The sequence below is a fragment of the Coturnix japonica genome, chromosome 4, assembly GCF_054131305.1.
Source record: "Coturnix japonica strain WE chromosome 4, WE-NBRP24, whole genome shotgun sequence".
NCBI lineage: Eukaryota > Metazoa > Chordata > Aves > Galliformes > Phasianidae > Coturnix > Coturnix japonica.
Genome location: NC_140666.1, coordinates 10,412,191 through 10,431,183, shown reverse-complemented (window position 1 = coordinate 10,431,183; position 18,993 = coordinate 10,412,191). Strand labels below are relative to the sequence as shown.

At 58.8% G+C, this 18,993-nt stretch overlaps 3 protein-coding genes across 8 annotated transcripts; 1 reads left to right on the top strand and 2 right to left on the bottom strand.

Annotated features, from left to right (window-relative positions):
• The first annotated feature begins 1,982 nt into the window (after positions 1-1,982).
• Positions 1,983-3,632, top strand: RPL36A (ribosomal protein L36a). Its single transcript, XM_015860103.3, has 5 exons — positions 1,983-2,012; positions 2,311-2,416; positions 2,540-2,607; positions 3,170-3,292; positions 3,565-3,632. Exons 1-5 carry the CDS (start codon positions 2,010-2,012, stop codon positions 3,583-3,585), a joined length of 321 nt encoding a protein of 106 aa, XP_015715589.1. The 5' UTR covers positions 1,983-2,009; the 3' UTR covers positions 3,586-3,632.
• GLA (galactosidase alpha) lies at positions 2,991-8,864 on the bottom strand. Of its 5 annotated transcripts, XM_015860097.3 has the most exons (7): positions 8,634-8,864; positions 8,221-8,395; positions 7,958-8,135; positions 6,225-6,316; positions 5,506-5,667; positions 5,003-5,200; positions 2,991-4,783 (listed from the first exon to the last, which is right to left on the bottom strand). In XM_015860097.3, the coding sequence occupies exons 1-7, from the start codon at positions 8,792-8,794 to the stop codon at positions 4,520-4,522; spliced, it is 1,230 nt and encodes a 409-aa protein (XP_015715583.1). In that variant the 5' UTR covers positions 8,795-8,864; the 3' UTR covers positions 2,991-4,519. The 5 variants fall into 5 exon arrangements, with proteins under 5 accessions (XP_015715583.1, XP_085402133.1, XP_085402132.1 ...); XM_085546008.1 differs by lacking the exon at positions 2,991-4,783 and having other exon boundaries at positions 5,002-5,200; positions 5,506-5,593; positions 8,634-8,850; XM_085546007.1 differs by lacking the exons at positions 7,958-8,135; positions 8,221-8,395; positions 8,634-8,864 and adding an exon at positions 6,848-6,966.
• A 2,579-nt stretch (positions 8,865-11,443) lies between these two features.
• On the bottom strand, positions 11,444-18,587 carry LOC107312646 (glycine receptor alpha 4). 2 transcript variants are annotated; one of them, XM_085546003.1, is made up of 10 exons: positions 18,279-18,587; positions 16,467-16,600; positions 16,088-16,155; positions 15,584-15,807; positions 15,410-15,492; positions 15,086-15,226; positions 14,791-15,005; positions 14,441-14,590; positions 13,647-13,751; positions 11,444-12,074 (listed from the first exon to the last, which is right to left on the bottom strand). In XM_085546003.1, exons 1-10 carry the CDS (start codon positions 18,356-18,358, stop codon positions 11,787-11,789), a joined length of 1,488 nt encoding a protein of 495 aa, XP_085402129.1. In that variant the 5' UTR covers positions 18,359-18,587; the 3' UTR covers positions 11,444-11,786. The 2 variants fall into 2 exon arrangements, with proteins under 2 accessions (XP_085402129.1, XP_015715758.2); XM_015860272.3 differs by lacking the exon at positions 13,647-13,751.
• Positions 18,588-18,993: the final 406 nt, after the last annotated feature.

Genomic DNA, 18,993 nt, shown 5'->3' with positions numbered 1-18,993 from the left:
CCACAGGGGGACCAAAGGTATTCTACGTGGTTCTGCCCGCTGTGCCTCTCCCATGGCATGCCCAGCAGGGGGGCAGAAGCAGGGTATCCCTCCCATCTTCTCCAATGTCCAGACCCCCACCACAGACCTTGTAGCAGCAAAGCCGCCCTATGTGCCTACAAACAACGGGGCTCCCCCTGTCCTCCCACTGTGGGCCCCATTGCTTAGGGTTCTTTGGGTGGTTTAAAAATAAGAACAGCTTAAAAATAATGGGTTATGTGAAGAACCAGCAGTCTCTGTCTGATCCAGGGATGAGGGCTGAGAGAACTGGGGACATGGCAGGTGGCTGCAGTGGCCACTGACCCACAGGATGCAGGGACCCTTACCTTGTGTAGCAGCAACTACATCACCCCCAGCAGCAGTGGGCAGAATGGACAGGTCACTATCCCAGAGGATGCAGTGAGGACACTAGGGAGAAAAGGACGGTGAGTGTCACAGAGGGATGCTCTGATCCAGCACAGTGCTGTCTCTCCCTGTCCCCAGCACAGCCTCCCCATCTCTGCACTAGCACATTTCTCCCCAGCTGCCCCTTTCTGCCAGTTGTGCAACAGGGGTGAGGAAGGGGTCGATGTGTGCAGGGCCACCAGACCCCATCCCCGTGCTGGTGGCTGCCTGGCCATACTCCCCTCCCCAGGCAGCCATCACTGCCTCATTGTGGCAGCAGAGGTGGCGAGTGGGTGAGCGGAGACATCCCCCCCAGATAATGTGACTTCCTGCCGCTGTCACACCTCGGACACGAGTGCAAGGAGGGAGGGGAGCTGCCACAGGCAACCCTGCACAATCAGTGCAGGACTGGAGCAGGGATTCAGTGTGCAAAGGCACTGCCAGCACCCCACCCCCTGCTCCACTGCACTCCAGCACTCACACATCACCCCCACTCCTTGCTCCGTGCTGCCCCAGTGCCACCAGCACCCAGCCAGCACCCCGACAGGCAGTTCCAGCACACTGTAGCACCCACAGACCACCCCATCCCCCTATTCTGGCACAGCCCCATGGCCACCCAGGGCCCTGCGCCCCACATCCTCGTGGCAGCAGGATGGATGCCGCCAGCTCAGTGTGCATCCAAGCCTCACGGCCCAGATGGGGCTGCTCGGTATGGCACACCACAGCCAGCACCTGAGATACCTCCCCCATCCCCAGCACCGCAAACAGCGGAGATGTGAGGCCACGAGCCCTCGTGCTGCCCACGTCACATCTCTTCCTGCCACACGCCCCTGGGGCGCAGCCCACCCTGTGTGCCCCGCACTCACCGGGCCCTCCCGGCCGCCCCAACGGCTGCGCCCGCTGCTCCACGCCTGCCCCGAGCGGCCCAGGGCAGCTGTAGGGACACGGCGCGGGGCCCGCAATGGGGTCTGCCGTGCAGGGAGGAAGAACGGGGCCGGCCAACCCCACCCTTTCAGTTCCCCTTTTCTGAGTTTCTGACTCAAAGCAGCAGCTGCGTTTCCTCCTGGAGATGGCCGGGGCCACCTTCACAGTGCCGCCAACAGGACCGGCTGTGGGGACATGGAGCCGGGGGCACAGTGCAGGAGCAGGGGGTGGGAGAAGGGCTGGGGTGTGAGCTCCAGGCCTGGTGCTGGGCAGTGCGGCTGGGAAATGGGCTGCACACTGTGCATGAAGGGCACGAGGGCTTCCCCTGCACCCCGTGTCCCTGCGTAGCCCTGCACAGCCCCATGTCGCTGTGCACCCATGTCCCTATTACACCCACCATGTCCCTATTACACCACCAGGGCCCCTGGCCCCACACCTACGTGCCCCGACCTCCTTCCCTCCATCCTCCATCCTCCTTCCCTCCATCCTCCATCCTCCATCCTCCATCCTCCATCCTCCTCCCTCCTCCCTCCCCCTCCCCTCCATTCCCCGTCCTCCCCTCCACAAGGGGGCGCTGCGCTCCCCGCTCCTCCTCTCTATGATCCCCTCACGTCTTTTTCCGCTTCCGGCTCGCTCCTTCTCTTCCGGTCACCAGCGGCAAGATGGTGAGCGTTGTTGGTGTGCTGTTGCGGGTTTGCCTTTATCCGCCTCCATCCGTCTCCGCGGCGGCTCGTTCCGCCGCTCCGAGGCGCTGGGCGATGCGGGGAGCTGCTCGGACAGCGGGCGGGCCGGGCCTGGGAAGCGGCGGAGGCCGTAAGCGCGGGGCGGCGGCGCGGGGCCTGTGCTGTGGTGGGGAGAGGGGCGGGAAGGCCGGGCCGCGCTCCGCAGCACCGGGGCGGGATGGCGGCTGTGCGGCCTGTGGCTGCGCTGACTGCGCTGACTGAGGTCTGTCTGCTCCTCCAGGTGAACGTCCCGAAAACCCGCCGGACCTACTGCAAGAAGTGTGGCAAGCACCAGCCGCACAAAGTCACCCAGTACAAGAAGGGCAAGGACTCCCTCTATGCCCAGGGTAAGGGTGGGGGTGCGGTGGGCAGGGGGCAGAGCCCGGGGGGGTGGTTGATGCCGAGGCGCTGCCAGCTGTGCTTGTAGCGTATCAGAGCTGCTGTCTAAACGTTCCTGTTTCTTCGTGCAGGGAAGAGGCGCTACACGAGGAAGCAGAGCGGCTATGGAGGCCAGACGAAGCCTATCTTCCGTAAGAAGGTGAGCGCTGCTCCCATAACTCCTGCTTGGAACATCTGCTCTCCACACATCATCCTGGAGGGGACACTTCTGTCTCTGTGCTGTGTTCAGTCCGCACTGTGGCAGCTCCATGCAGGTAGAACTGTCCAGAGAGTGCAAGAACACAAGTTCCCATCCCAGGCTGCTCCTCGTTCCCTATTAGGTCACTGCTTTCTTACAGTGCAGTGATGCAGCATGGGGGCTGAAATCTGCCCTGTTACAGCAGGGAAGCAAAACCTGACAGGCATTTGCTGGAGCAGCTTTCCTGCTCTGTTATTGATCTCTGCAGGAGACCAGCTCTGCCCCAGTCAGTCCTTTCACCGGAGTTCTTTAAAACATGAGTAGGCAAAGGAGCAGATTCACTCTTTACCAGTCTTTAAGATACTTTTCTGTGTTTAATGGAGCAAGTCAGCTGTGTTTAATTTCTTCCTATGTTCTGAGAACAAGCTGATGAATGTTGTAAGGGTGGAGATAAGAGGCTTTTCCTGAGAGCAGCATTTTATTCATTTTTGGACACTGCTCATTGCTCTTCCCCCCTCCTCAGGCCAAGACCACAAAGAAGATTGTGCTGAGGCTGGAGTGTGTGGAGCCCAACTGCAGGTCCAAGAGGATGCTGGCCATTAAGAGATGCAAGCACTTTGAACTGGGAGGAGACAAGAAGAGAAAGGTATGTGTGTGTGTACCAAGACTGGCTGGTGATGGAAGCATCATCTGCATGTGGCCTTGGGGGGAAGGGGGAAATACTGCCAGCATCACAGGCTGAGCCCTCCCTAAGTGCTGAGTGAGGCTCTGTATCAAGGGGAGGATTATCAGCAGCATGCAACAGCCTGCCTGGAGTGGCAGCAGAAGGGACAGACAGACAGCAGGCTATGTGCTACCATTGGGAGAGGGCAAGATTCAGGGGTGAATAAACTCACACTCATCTCTTCCTTCTTATAGGGCCAGGTGATACAGTTCTAAGCTGCATCCTACTCATTTTTGGACCATATTAAAGTGTTTGGAAGTGATCTGTTAACTTGCTTTTGTGTGTTCTGTGCTGCTGGTGGGGTGAGACGTGCAAGTACATTAACCCAACAGATGTTCCTTGCTCTAAGAGGTGTATAATATACATAGAGCATCGAATCCACTGTACTGAGTGTTGCTTCTGGTTGGTAATTGTGGTTAAGCGTCTCTGTCCTGTACCAGGAGGACCTTTAAGCTAAAGGCTGCTGCCACTGGAGAAAGAAAGCAGTTATTTGTGGAAGGGAGCTCACTAAGGAAGCCAATCCCCATTGGCCCCATAAAGGGTGGAATGGGGGGACTGTTGTCTAAAGGGACAACCACTGATGAAAGGAAGACTTGTGAGCGAGGAAAAACTCTCCAAGCTCAGCTTGAAGGCATCATGCTTGATTACTTTAAGCAGGCGGCTGCTAAGAACTCACTTGCTAAGAAGTGCTGTGATTTAGGCCAGTCCCCGAGTTCAGAAGGTGACCACTCAGGACAGTGTTAAGTTTCTTCAGCAGGAACAGCTTTTCGTAGTTGTGGACTAAGTGGCCACAAGTGTGCACTCCTGACTGCTAAAGCACAGCAGAGCAGCTGGGCTGTGCTGCCCTTTTGTGCCTGAAATGCTGAAGAAGAGCTGCAGAGCACTGCATTGCACATCTTACATATCTTTGGTAGTAGCAGCAGTGAGTTGTTGCCCTGCTGGGGGCCTTGTAAACCTTTGGGAAAGGAGAGTTGGGCGAGATGTCAGAGAAAGGGTAAAGAGGAGAGAAGCAGCACCCCTTTTTCTGCTATCTCATGGTAATGGAGTCATGGGCATTTGTTACACTAGGCAGAAGGCTCAGCGTCCATGGAGAAGCTCTTGAGCAGTGAATGCAGAGCTTGAGGGTTACCAAAAGAAAAACCTCTCCTCCTATAGTGGTGCTACTTTGAGCAGTACGGTGCCTGTTGGGTTCACCTCTACACTCAGGGAGGAGACCCAGCTGTGAACCCCCCAGTCCCTGCTGGTCGGCAGGAGCTGCTGGATGCAGCACGCTGGGTTGCAGGCCAGCCCATTGCCAAGGAAGGTGAGGGAGAAGGTGAAGTTCTGAGGTCCCCCAATTTCCTGCTGGTTTAGCACTGCCACAGCATAGGCTCTGTCAGACAGGGGCCGTTCCCACAGCTCAAAGTTCTTGTCCTGTCAAGGAGAAAATAAGCCACAAGCTTGTGTTAGGGGAGGCAGAACCAGCTGTCTTCATGCCTGTGTGCTCAAGCAGGCTTCAGGAACAAATGTGTTCACTGGGCTCCTGTTCCCAAGCCCTGGGTGCTCCCCTGTCACAGATCCCCAGTGCCTGCTTTCTGAGGAAGCTTGCAGCCCGTGTTGCAGGGCACAACCCCCAGCCAGGTCCTGCTGTACCTTAGTGATGCGATAGCCCTGCTTGCCCAGCGGGTCCTGGTTGATGGCAATCGCCTCCTTGTTCTGGAGCAGCCACTTGGCCTCTGGTTTCATGTGCCGCAGGTCGTTGGACATGAAGAGCGGCGCTGCCATAATGGCCCACATGGCCATCTGAGTCACTGCCTGCTCCCAGCTCAGCCCAAAGTTCCCAATCACCAACTGCGACAGGAAAAGAAAAACGCCTCATAATGCTGCTTGCCAAGGAGAAACTGGGCCAGCAAGCTGAGTGCTGGGAAGTGACAGGATGCTGAGGGTGGTGCCCTCTAAGGGGACTGGTTAAATAGGCTGAGCTCTAGGAACAAGAGTAGCTGGCTGCAGAAGACTCATCCAGTGCTTAATCCTAGGACTCCATCAGATCGTTTCCCCCCAGTGTTTCTCCTCCCAGTCCATCCCAACCCATCCCTCTCAGGCTGCAGCTAAGGAAAGAATTGTTTTGCTGCTGCAAATGGTGTTGCTCTACTTGCCATGTCAGGGTCATTCCAGCCCCCTGGCCCAGCTATCTTCACAATGCTGTCCTGGTGAAGTGCTGTCCACTCCACGATACTCTTGATGCTGTTCCAAGAATCATAGACATCATAAAAGTTCCTCCAGTGATTGCAATACTGTTTGATCTCTGTGTAATTGGGCTGCCAAAACAATAAGCGCGATTAGCCAGAGAGCCTGGCTTTACAAGATCAAGACTGAACACGGGGCTAGACTGCATCAGGGATATTTTGGTTGAGAACTGTTAGAATACCATCCACTGTCAGCTATCAGAATGATACAGGCTGCCTAAGATGCCTCATACCCAACAATCCCGGTCTGCCACACTCCAGACAGCACCATCCCAATTGTTTCTCTTGGGAGAGCAGCTGCAGCCACCAAGCTCTGTTAGAAAATCTACAAGTGCTATTTTACCAAAGGTGGGAGGGGACCAATGGAATTAAACTTCATCATCCAATTACTGCTGCAGTCATTACAATTTCAGTAATTACTGCTGCTTCTTGGGCTTACACACCCTTTGGTGATTAACGCATCTTATCTCTCTGGGAGGGAATAACCACATCCTGTCCTGGTGCCATGGGGAGTCTTGTTCTCTATCAGACCAGAGAGCAGCAAATTCCTTGGGAGGCTGCTATGCTGTCCTAATGCTTTTCTGTTCTTCCCACTTTGTGTGCTTTGAGCCCTGAGAAACACTCCCTACCTGCTGCATGGGCCTCAGGTAGAAAGGCCATTCACAGGAGTACACGATGGGTCTGCCAGTCTTGTTCAGCGCCAGAGACATATTCCTGTAACCTAAAAGAAGAGAGGTTACGCATCTCCTTGCTAAAAGAATGCAACTAAACCAATGCCACAGGGTCAGGTTTCAGCTTGACTCTTAAAAATCAAAGCTGAACATACTTTCATGGCTCAAATAATAAAGGGAGAGGAGCTCGTAGTGGCAGCCAGCCTCTTGCCTCCAAGGTGACATGAGCTGCTTCATGGCTGTACTATTTGACCCAAGCAGTGGTGCTGCCCTCAGCCTGCTGACCTCTGTACATCATCCATTACCCTGGTTTCAGCTGGGATAGAGACATAGATGCAGCCCTGGGAGCTGGCTGCAGTTGTGCTGCATGGTGTATTTCCCCTCATAGAATCTTTTGAATTGGAAGGAACCCTTGATAAGAGGTCACTGAGACAACTCCCTGCACTGAGCAGAGACACCCACAGCTCCATCAGGTGTTCAGAGCCCCACCCAGCCTGACCTCAAATGTCTCCAAGGACAGAGCACCCACCACCTCTCCAGGCAACCTAAATACAAGTTGGAAATGCAAGCTGGTATCTTACCAAGCTGCTGGGTACAGCACCAGCAGTTAACATCGTGGGTACATGTCCTTACGATGCATTTGTGCCATATGGACGACTGAGCAGGAATAAAAAAGCACTAGCTTCGTCCTGTCCTTGTCCTCAGACAGCCCTGTTAAGTCCCTTTCAATCAGCAGAGAGGGAATGAAGCGTTTGCTCTCTGTCCTGGAACTGCTTCAGTACCACTGGATTGCACCTGGGTCATCCATCTGATGCAGCCAGCTTCCAGCTCAGCTGTTGCCTGCGGTGCTGCACACGCTGGACCAACTGGCGTGGAGCTGACTGTCACTTGGGCAGGTTCTCTCTGCCAGACAGCCAGGACAGCGTGCAGGATTCCTGCCACCAAACGCTGTGCCAGCAGGGAGAGCTCAGCCAACAGAAAACCAGCTTCAGAACCACATTGTTCTTGCAAACCTGGGGCACTGTGGTGTGCAGTGCTTGGAGGGGGTCTGCAGCCAGGAGTTCTGACACAGCACCAAGCTCCCGACTGCTGACCTACCAGCCTGCGTGTAACAGCTTTGGAACCAGCATCCATAAGGGCACATTTAAAAGCGAAAATCCCAGTAGGTTTGTTGTGCCAGTATTCCCTTCGATTTGTTTTCTGCTAAAAGCCCTGATATCTGCCCTCTCCACTGCAGATGAGAGCTGTTCCAGCTCACAGCTGATCCATTATGGCACAGCTTCACTATAGGGATTGGACATCAAGCGTGCAAAATGCTTAGTGCTCTGCAATGAAAGCACTCCAGAAGTGCAAAGCCTTTATGGTGCTAAGAGCTGACAGGGCAGTCTGCAGGCAGCCCCCAGAGAACACAGACAGGATTCTGTGCTCAGCACGATGCAGTCTCTGGTGGGAGGAAGCTGCTTTCTCAAGCCACGCCTGAAAGCTCCGGGAGTCAGAACAGCCAAAAACCACTTGGGCCAGCAATATGTGATGCAGCGGGGAGAGAACAGCCTTGCACTTGGGAACGCTGCGTGTAAGCAAATCCCTTAAACGCGTACAGTCAGGGAAAAGCATCTCCCTGGAGCCCACCCCTTGGCTGGGGATTGCTGACACCCGCAGAACAGCCCGTCGTGCCCCAGCTGCTCACACACCTTCTGCCAGCAGCCCCGGCGAGCCGGCATTGCAGCCATCAAACTTCAGCAAGTCCACACCCCAGGAGGCGAAGGTCTGTGCGTCCAACTCGTAGTGCCCGTAGCTACCGGGGAACCCGGCGCACGTCCTGCTCCCCACATCGCTGTAGATCCCCAGCTTCAGCCCTTTGGAGTGGACCTGAGCTCAGGGGCAGAAGGACAGGCTTTGAGTCACGCTGCTCCCGCAGAGCCCCCCATTACCCCCCATCACCCCCCGCACTCACGTAGTCGGCCAGTGCGCGGATACCGCTGGGGAAGCGCCGTGGGTCCGCCCGCAGCCGGCCCCGCTCGTCTCGCGTGGGCGCCATCCAGCAGTCGTCGATGCAGACGAACTCGTAGCCCGCTTCCTTCCAGCCGTCCGCGGACATCACGTCGGCCATCTCGGTGAACAGCCGCTCGCTGGGGGCGGGGAGCAACGTGTGTGTGTGTGTGTGTGTGTGTGTGCGTATGTATATGTGTATATGTGTGTGTATGTGTATATGTGTGTGTATGTGTATGTGTATGTGTATGTGTATGTGTATGTGTATGTGTATGTGTATGGGGGATGACACCGCAGCTCGAGCCGCAGCCCCGCTCCCAGCACCGGGACCCCGGCTCCCCCACCCCCATCCCGTCCCGTCCCGTCCCGTCCCGGTACCTGACGCATCGCTCCGGCTCAGCAGCGCAGTCGGTGCCGCAGAGGAAGCGCTCCCAGTGCAGCCAGCCCATGGGCGGCGTCCGCGCCACGCCGTTATCCAACGCCACAGCCGCCGCCACCACCACAGCGGCCATCAAGGCCCGGCGCACCGCCGCCGCCATGACACCAGCCGGCTGCGGAGTCACGTGAGACTGACGGGCGGTCACATGGCGGAGGGGTCATGTGATGGGGCGGTCACGTGGCCCCGCGCGGGTCGTGCCCTCCTGGGGCCGCGGCCTGTTCCGCCGCCATCGGGGGGCGCTGGGCAGCGCCGTGTGGGCCCCGTCACGGCCCCGTGTAGGCCCAGCCCAGCCGTGCCCAGCGGTGAGCGCCTCAGCAGCATCTTCCCGCAGAGCAGCTCCTCGCTAGGTGTCCCCCCATCCCCGCTGCGGTGCCCGGCGAACAAAAGCCCTTCAGATAAAGCAGCGGTCAGATAATGGCGCATTGTTTGGGTGCCGGGTCCTCCCCCTGCTCTGTGGGCTGCGGGGCAGTGCTGCGCTAAGTGGGTCAGAACACAGCGCGCAGCTTCGTGCCTTGTTTTCCTTACGCCAAACCGCAGCCTGGAGCTGGGCTGCGTTCCGTGCTCCCTGTGCTGGGGGGGCAGTACGGATCCAACCCTCCCCTGCTTGTCCCTTCTGGTTGGGGACCATCCTCGCAGCTCTGCCAGGCAGGTGCTGTGGTTCACCGGCCCCATCGCTGAGGGATGAGGATCAATGAGAGCACGGAGCCTTTACCCCCAGCAGCCATGGGTGTGCAGCAGCAGGAGGCAAGTTACATGTGTGTGCAGCTGCTGGGCTGTGAGTGCCGTGCTGGCAGGTGCTCAGGGAGCTGCCAGCGCTGATGATTCTGATTTTACTTTCCAGGAGTCACATTACCTCAGTGTAACTCCATTAGCTTCCATTTACAACGGCAATTAACTCTGCTGCCGCTGCTGGGCCTGTGCCCGATGCTGCTTCCCATCGCGGCTGAGACATGTCCTGGACGTGCAGCATCATGCAGGAGAAGGAAAATTGACTCCATCTGAAGTCTGTGGGCTTTGCCAGGGGGTGGCTGATATGCCTTGCTGCACCCCCAGCCTGGGTGAGCCCTAGGGCATGGAAACTGGCCAGGACCATGGGCTGGAGGGGATCCCAGCTCTGGTAAAGGCTGGGTGCTGCTGCTGCTGCCCCCAAAAGGTCCCCAGGGGGCACAAACCACCAGATCTGTGCCTGTAGGGCTGTGGGGTGACAGTGCTCCCCTAAGTGTCCCACACCACGGTGCATGAGTGGGGACTCCCTCTGCTTGGCTGCAGCCAGAGCACACCATTCCTGCAGGTTATCTTATGATATGTTGGCCTTCTGCAGTTTACTTATTATTATTATTATTATTATTATTATTATTATTATTATTATTATTATTATTATTATTTCTTTTTCCTTTCTTTCTGGGAAGTGCCAGTTCCTTCCATCAGGGTGCTTTGGGGCTGACCTCAGCTGTTCTCCTCAGTGAAGCCCCCAGGTACCCAAGACCTGCTGCTGGGTAAAGGAGAGCAGTGAGGGCAGGAGCACAGGAGCACTGCAGGGTTTGGCTTCTCCCATCAGAAGAACAAACCAGGCACAGAGCTGCAGGTCTCCACTTTGTTTTCTCCACTCTCTGTGGCAAAAACCTCACTGAGGCCCAGCAGGGTGATGGGTCTGTGAGGTACGGGGTGCCCAACAGAGCCGATCTGTGAATCTTGGCTGGGAGCACAGAGGGAGATTGATGTTTGCTTGCAGACTTGGCTGTCAGCTGTGAGCTCTGCCTGCCCCCACGCCAGCTGGGGATGGGAGCGCTGGCCCAGGGTGGCACCGCAGGGCTGGCGTAAGCCCCCAGGACAGCTGGCAGCTCTCTGCAGTTGGCGCCTGCCCAGCAAGCTGGCTGCGAAGGGGAGGCTGGGACATCCAGCATGTGTGGGTATCCAAGCTCCACCGTGGGGCTGGAGACCCCCACAGCTCCACATCTGCCCTTCCTTAGGTCCTGTCCCCCAGGCAAAACCCTATCAGATAAATGGAGATAACAAGGTCTGGGCTCCCATCACCACAAGGCTGGTGCACCCACATCCTTCCTGCAGCTGGGAGCTGCTCCAAGACGTGGGGTTCTGGGCAGAGAGAAACCCCCAACACACCACTGAAAATCCCAGACAGACTTTATTTGTGTAGGAAGATCGGTGCTGTTTGAAAACCCACCACTGCTGGAGGTTTGGTTGGTCACCTGCGGGTGCCAGCACATCTCTGTTTGGGTCTGTGGGTGGGCAGTGGAGACCTGTGCCTCCAAATCTCTGAAGGCTGTCCCCAGGGCAGTACAGTGGCAATGGGCTGGAACAATCTTCAGCCATTTTGGCGGACCCCTGGTGTCTCCTGGGGATGCTTTTCCTCTGCTTGCCCCATCTGTGAAATGACTGTGTGTGGCTCAGAAGGGGCTGAAAAAGTGGGTGCTGGGGGCTCCTGGTTACTAGGGAGAGGGAGAGGGCAATTCCTGCTTGAGGAGCAGGGAGGGAGGCTGGGGGCTGAGGGTGGGACGTCTGCCCAGGCTGTGCTGCCCTTCGTTTGTGTCCCCTGTCATGGTGCCTGGCCCCTTGCTGTGCCATGGTGGCCCCAAGGCTGCTGAGGAAAGGGACAAATTCCGCCTCCATCCTGCCCACAGAACCTGTGGGGCTGCAGCAAAGCACCCCACCAACGATGTGTGCCCCACCTGGGCTTGTTGTGAGTGGGGGAAAGGAGATCATCCACACAGTTATCTCTGTAGGACCTACATCAGCGTCAACTACTGCTTTTATTTCCTGCTAAGCATGGAGGATATCCAAGTCAGGAGGTCTGGAAGCCTTGCTGAGTTTTTAAACTGAGGGTTCAGAGGCTCTCCTCTCCGGTGGAGGAGCAGATGGAGTGAGCGCACCCAGGGACATACACCTGGGGCTGAGGGAGAAGCCAGGGGATGGGGTCAGCAAGGCTGGGGCTGCCCATCTCCCGCCACGGAGCTGTGGGCTGTGCAGGGACAGAGGAGCACAGCCCCTTGCCTGGCTCACTGCTGTCCATGGCTCAATGCCTCCAAGCACATGGCAGCATCCATCCATGAGGTCCTTGGGCTTTTTTGTGGGCCTCAGGGCACAGGGTGGATGTCCTCTGAGCGCAGCACTTTGTAGACAACCCAATAGAAGATATTGAAGACCAGGAAGGTGAAGGGGAAGACGGCTCGGGAGATGGTGTCGATGCGCTTGGCACGGTCTATGTAACGCTTGTGCAGGGTCTCCCCTTCCCGCAGCAGTGCACTGGGTGGGGGGGGGCTGTAGATTCCAGGACCCTCCCCAGCCCCTTCCTTTGCCTGCAGGCAGTGGCCCAGCCCATAGCCTCGGAAGTAGAAGCGACTTTCACGGATCAGCTCTTCCTCCTAGAGAGGGAAAGTGCTGTCAGCCGGGCACCCCGCAGGGCACAGGGCAGTGCTGCATGCTCTGTGTATGTGCCAGCCGTGCCTGTCTGCTTCGGTGGGTGCCAGGTGCAAGGTTGGGTGCTTTTCCTGCACGTCTGAGGCATGCAGGCAGGAGCCCAGAGGAGCACGGGGTCTGGGGTACAGGGGCGTCCAATGAGCACCTGCCTGCCAACACATCGTGCTCTAAACTGCCCCCATGAATCTGAGGACAGCCCCAGAACCCTCACTTGGATGCTTGGGATGGACTGGGGGCAGGTGGGCCCATGGGGGTGTGGGTGCACGAGAGGATGCAAATTGGATGGAGGTGTATGGCGCACAAGGATGCAGGGCACATGGGGGTGCCAGGTACATAGGGGTGCATTGCACACAGGGGTGCAGGGTGCACATGAGGTACAGGGCACACAAGGGCTCTGCGAGCATTGTGGTGCTGGGGCTGCAGGCACTGCTACAGCAGCTGCTTGCTGCAGGATGGAGGTGTGCTGCTGAACAGACAGCTTGAGGGGGCACAACCATGCAGGGACACAGGAGCCTCGCTGCCATCAGGGACCCCCCAGTCCCCTCAAGAGCCAGGGCTGTCTGCTAAGTGGCAAAGGATGGGAGCAAGCAATGGAGGCTCTCTCCTCACTCTCCTTGCTGCCTCCCCACAGTCCAGCAATGCCTTCACTCTTCCCCACCAACAGCTGTGCTTCATTAGTGAGCTGTTTCATTAGAGAGCCACATTGGCCCGGCTCATTTACACTCTATGGGTGTCCCCACTCAGGGCTGAGGACATCCCACTCCTCGTTCCACGCCCACAAGCAGTGGGTTTCAGGTCCTTATGCCCTCTCCAAACAGCGCTGCCCACTGAGGCACACGGGCGAAGGGCTGCATCCTGCCCTGCATGGGCACCCCGCAGCCAGGGGCTCTCATGCAGGGAGCTGGGGATCTTTATTTAACTCAGCACTCTGCTGGATAAGCAAGATTTCCCAGCGGGGAGAGCAGCAGAGACTGAAATTGCTGAAATGTGCTCTCGTGTGCCGCGGAGCCGCGCTCCCCTGCTGTAGACTGAGTGCTCATTGAGGACGCAGCAGGATGGGGGCTCAGAGGGGGCTGCAGCAGCCCCAGAGATGCACGGTTGGGGTGTCCTTGTCCCCTGGTATCTCTCCACAGACTGGGCAGCCCGCCCTGTGCCACCACTCCCTGCAGTGTCTCCTCCCCATGTCTCCAGCTGCTGAGCCACTGCAAGCAGAGGAGATCACTGCGCTGTGTGATCTGGGTAGGCAGGGAGCTGAGATGCACATTGCCCCAACGTGGTTCACTCCACTGCAAAGGAGGCTGCGTTTGGCCCCATTTTACAGTGGGAGAAACCGAGGCACAGAGCAGGGTATCTCCAAGGAGCAGATGAAATATGCCTCTGGTCCCCATGGCTATGTGCCCTGTGCACGTCCCCGTGCTGCTCCTTCCTGCACCCTCACTCATGGGAAGGGCTCCTGGGGGGCTCCTTTTGGGGAAAGGAAGGGTGCAGGGGTGCACTGCCGGAGGGGTGTGCTTTACCCTGGAGCTGGAGAGCTGCGAGAGCGTCGCGTAGGTGTGCTCACTGCTGTGCAGGCTGCTCGGCTGCCCCAGGGACTCCAGGCTGGCCGTCCCGCTGCTCAGGCCCTTTTGGCACCAAACAGAAACAGGACAGCGCGTGACCGACGGCTCTGCCCCTGCTGTGGGCAGAGAGCAGCCGTGGGGGGAGAGCAGCCCCTCCGGCAGCACAGCCTCTGTGCCAGGGGGCACTGTGAGCCTGGGGGGCATGTCCACGGGGTTTCTACATGGAGCTCTGTGTCTAACAGTGTCACCATATGGCGGAGCGGGGGCACCAGCTGCTTTCCCTGAGCATCACATGGGAAAGGAAAAGAAACCCTCGTTTCTTTTCCTGCCTTTTTAAAGCAGAGCATCTCCCAGGGCAGGAGGAGGATGGCACCCATCTGGGGTGCAGCACATCTGCTCCCTGCCCAGGCACAGTTCCCTGCAGCCAGTGCTGGGACTGTCCCCCCATGCTGGGACAGGCAGTGTCAGCCTGCTCCAGGAGACAGGAGTTGGACTCAGTGATCCTTATGGGTCCCATCCAGCTCGGGATATTCTATGGTTCCATGATTCTGTGACAGCACAACTCAGCTCTGGGCATCCCCGCAGGGCAGGGAGACGCTCTGGGCTCCCCGTGCTGCCCGCAGGCTGGAGGACTGCAATTCCCACAACTCCCATAGGGGACAGCCCTGCAGCCCCGGGGATGGCAGCGCCGGGGGTCCCCATAGCATCTGAGGATGGGACGAGTGGTGACAGCAGCAGCTGCAGGCACTCACCATCCTCTGCCTCCGCTGCCGCCGCCTCAGGCGCATGAACTCCTTGTGCTGCCGAGAGACAAAGTTGACGGCGGCGTATTCCAGCAGAGCAGCGAAAACAAAGAGCAGACAGACAGCCATCCAGATGTCAATGGCCTTCACGTAGGAGACCTGCGAGGGGAGAGGGGTCAGAGCTGTGGGGCTGCATCCCTCCCCGCCCTCCCCACAGTCACAGCTATCGGAGGATCTCCCCAGAGCTGTGGAGATGCGGCACTGGGGGACGTGGTCAATGGATATGGTGGGAGTGGGTTGGGGATCCTAGAGGTGTTTTCTAGCCCCCCCAGTGCCAGCGTTGTGCCCACAGCACTGACCTTGGGCAGAGAGGCACGGGAGCCGGCGCTCTGAGTGGTCATGGTGAGCACAGTGGTGATGCCCAAGCCCACCCGTGCTGGTGCTGCATCCATGTTGATCCAGAAGGAGACCCAGGAGAGGATGACGATGAGCAGGCTGGGGATGTACATCTGGATCAGGTAATAGCCCATCTGCCGCTCCAAGTGGAACTTCACCTCAATGCAGGTGAATTTGCCTGGAAGGAAACCCAGCTTTGCATGGGTGAGGGGGCCCGTGCCATGCTGGGGGGCAGTCAGGGGTTTCCAGGGGTCTCACCTGTGTTGTAGTACTTGGTGCAGTAGCCCAGGTCCTTCTCGTCCCTGAGGATGAACTGTGGCAGCGTCAAGCCCTCTGCCACCTGCACGGCCTCCTGCTCCTCCAGCCACTCAAAGATGAGGTCGTTCATGGTGTAGCCAACTGGAAAGGTGATGGAGGAAAGCACGGGTCAGGGGGATATGAGCCCATTCATCCCCACCCCAAATGACCTCCCCTTTCCTGCTCAGCTCCCCCAGAAATACAGAGATGTCGGCTTTTGGGATGGATGGCGTGTGATGGGATGCCATGGGCGGAAGCAAGGCTTGAACATCCTCAGACACTCACAACTCTCCAGCTGCATCGTGCATGTCTGGATGTCCATGGGGAAGTTCTTGAGATCCATGGGGCAGGACAGGATCAGCGTCAGCCTGCAGGAGGCAGACAGAAGAGAGAATCACTGTAAGATTCCCAGTGGGGTGAAAGAGGAAAGCCCAGTTCCAGAGGAGAAGTGCTCAGCACCTGATGCTGTAGAGCACGTTGCCGTTCTTGAAGATGCGCAGCAGTTTGTTGTCGGTGGTGACCTCGTGGAAGTTGGCCCCTTTCTCGTTGGCAAAGAACAAATCCGGCTTCCAGATGGAGTCGAGCATGGAGGGGTCGAGGTCGAGCGAGTCATCGGGGTACTCACGGTAAGCCAGCCGGGGGTCGTTCCACTGCTGCCGCAGAAAGACGTTCACACGGTAATCCTGGGGCAGAGGGCGTTGTGTCAGTAGGAGCCCCACAGGGCCGGAGGAGGAGGAGCAGGAGGAGACTGGTGGTCTGAAGGCTTTGCAGCAGCACAAACAGGGGCTCTATAGGGCTTCCCCAGTGCAGATCCTCATGCATTTGAGGATGCTGAGGGCAGCAGCCTGTCACAGTGCTCCAGCTCCAGAGGGACCCGTGGGAGCCCTGAGCACAGACACAGCTCTGGCACTGGGACACACACACACACACACCCCAGGCAGCATCCCCTGCAGAGGAGCCTACCATAGTCGTCTCGGTGACGGAGCCAAAGCTGTTGATGAAGATGTTGCACGTCACGTTGACGGGCGGACCTGGAAAACAAGCAGGCAGTGCAGCTCTCACTGCTGACTAGCACCATGCTGGCGTGGGCACAGACCCTGCACCCTGCGTGTTGTGAGCAGCCCTGTGCCCATCATGGTCACCCCATGGTGCATTTAGGGGAGCCCTCCCACCTCTACCCTGCCATGGGAAAGCAGGCACAGACAGCACGGGTACAACTGGGGAGGTGCTGGGGAGAGAGGAATGTGGGTCAGGGTCCTGTTCCCACACCCACCCCCTGGATCTGGACAGCCCTAAGCATGGGGCACCGGCCAGCCCTGGGAGCTTCACGTCCTCACCTTACCTTTGAAGTTGGGTCGGATCCGGGCATCATACCCCGACGTTCGTCCCATGAGCTTGTCCAGGAAATCAGAGGGTGACATGGGCTGGGGTGCACTGCGGGAGTGGGATTTGATCTCCTCCCTCCCTGAGACCAGCCTGCGGGCAGATGGGGGGGGGGGGGGGGCTGAGCCAGCTGCCAGCACCATAAAGCTCGAGGCACAGCCCTGCAGCCCAAGGGAGGACATGCAGCAGCCTCAGCATGTCTCATACCCATGGTTGGGAAGTGCTTGGGGCCAGGTGTCCCACAGCGAGGACAGAACGCAGTGGTGATGATCCCAGGCTGTGGGCACTGGGAACAGCCACTGGGCTGTCCCTTGGGGTAAATCACCAGCCCCTGCCCCGCATGCACCCATGGGGGCTGCGTGGATACAACACTTCCAGAGCTGTGGCTGACCCAGGGCAGTGAGGAGGTGACCAGGAGCACAGAGGGGACGGTGGCATTGAGGGGTGACATGGCCAGAGAGGAGCAGCCCAGCCATGGCAAGGAGCTGACATGAGCTCTCCCACGCAGCACTGCCAGTGATGATGGAGACTTATTTAAGCTGACCTTGGAGGAGATATTTTCGTGAATGCATCCCCGCCTGCCAGTTCCTCTCCTTCCGTCAGTTTATAATGATCATTTCAAGGAACAATGCGAGAGACATTTGCTCACCACATTGCCTGGCATGTGGCTGTGATGGAGAGGAACGAGCTGGAGATCTCTAGACACAAAGGGAGCTTTGAGCGTGCTGCTGGGGCGTCCTGCTCCTGTTTGGGGCTGCAGACCCCACTGCCACAAGCAAGGGAGGGTGCTGAAAGGGGGGCTGGGACTCTCTTGAGGCTGTGCAGGCTGAGCCCACACTGTGCTCCTACCTCTGCTCGGAGCAGAGGGAGTCATCCATAGAAGAAGCCAAGCTTCTCCGAGTACCAGGGCTGGGGCAAAGGCTTGCTGTGCATATCCCTGGGCACAGCTGATGGGGCACAGCCTCCCCTGAGGTACCCCTGGTGCTCAGCACAGCACCCCACACACTCAGGGAATGGTGGGGCTGGAAAACACTCCCATCTATCTGAGAATACCATCCCAATGGAAGCGATTTCTGCTGGTGAAATGGTGACATTCGGATGCAATTTTCCCCCTCCCCACCACAAACGTTGCATACCCCTCACGCTGCCCCAGATACACCAGGACAGGGAGCAACAGGGGCACTGAAGCCCCCCCACCTGTCCCCCGTGTACCACCTCATCCCAGTGGCACCCAGGGATGGTAGAATGGGATGAAGGGACTCGGGGGTTTCAGGTCCTCCACCCAAAATACTCCATAGGACCTGGGACTGCCCCGCGTCCCCCTCTCCCCCAGCAAAAAAAGAAAGAAAGAGAAAAATCCCTGAGCTGGGAAGAGGTCTGAGCACCTCAGGGGCATTGCTGTGATGGAGAAAGAGCTGCGTGGGCCATCGTCCGATGGTCCCTAAGCCCACCTCGGTGAGGGCTGTGCCCGGGGTGGGGGGCTGCAGGGGGCGGGCGGCACCGTGCAGGCAAAGTCCCTGGGGTGCGAGGTCCGACGGAAGGTCCCGCTGCCGGGGATAGGGGGTAAGGATGGATTTGGGGAGGATGTCCACGAGAAGGGTGCGGATTGCACGGGGGGGTCTGGACCGCGCGTGGGGGTCCTATCGCAGGACTGGTAGGAGACATCTCGGTCCCGTCTGGGGGAATCCAAGTCCCGGTGGGGAATGCTGGTTCTTGGAGGGAAGGGTGGGAGGGGTCCAGGAGGAGGGGGAGCACCGCGCCGTGCGCTCACCTGAGCGGGCCACGCCGGGGAGGGAGGCAGCCGAGGAGGAGGAGGAGGAAGGCTCGGGCGCCGGTCCGGAGCGCGCCCATCCCGCCGCAGCCAGCAGCCCCGCCGCCCCGGGCGCACGGGCATGACCCGGCCGGTGGCGGCGGTTCCCCCGCACCCACTCCCGTCGCACCGGGACCGCCGCCACCCCCCGGCCGGCCCCTCTCCTCATAGTCCGGGCGAGCGGGAGCCCGCCGGCAGGATGCGGGCACCGGGAGCCGGGCGGAGCTTCAGGCCGGTGCGGCGGGGAGGAGGCGGGCGCGGTGCGGAGAGACGCCCGCCCCCAGAACCCCCCGCCCCGGGGGGCTCCGCCGTGTGCGGTACCGGGCGGCCGTCGGGGCGCTGCCCCTGACGGTGCGTCCTCCGCTGGGACTCTGCGTGGCGGGGTGCGGGGCTCAGGGGTTTATGGGGGTGCACAGGAAAAGGGGGTGCACGAAGAGGGTGGGGGGAGGAAGGGAACGCAGCCGGGTCGAGGGACGTGTTCGGTTTCATGGCCAGGGCTGATGGATGCGCTGAGATCGAAAGGTTTATGGGATGCTCTGGGTGCAGGAATGTGCCAGCAGAGATGCGGGGCGTGAGGGTGCGCTGGAGGGTCTGCCCGCAGGAGCGCAGGGAGCGGCATCCTTCCTTCTGCTTGTCTGGGGTTCTGGGACAGCTTTGCAGGTGTAGGGACCAGGGG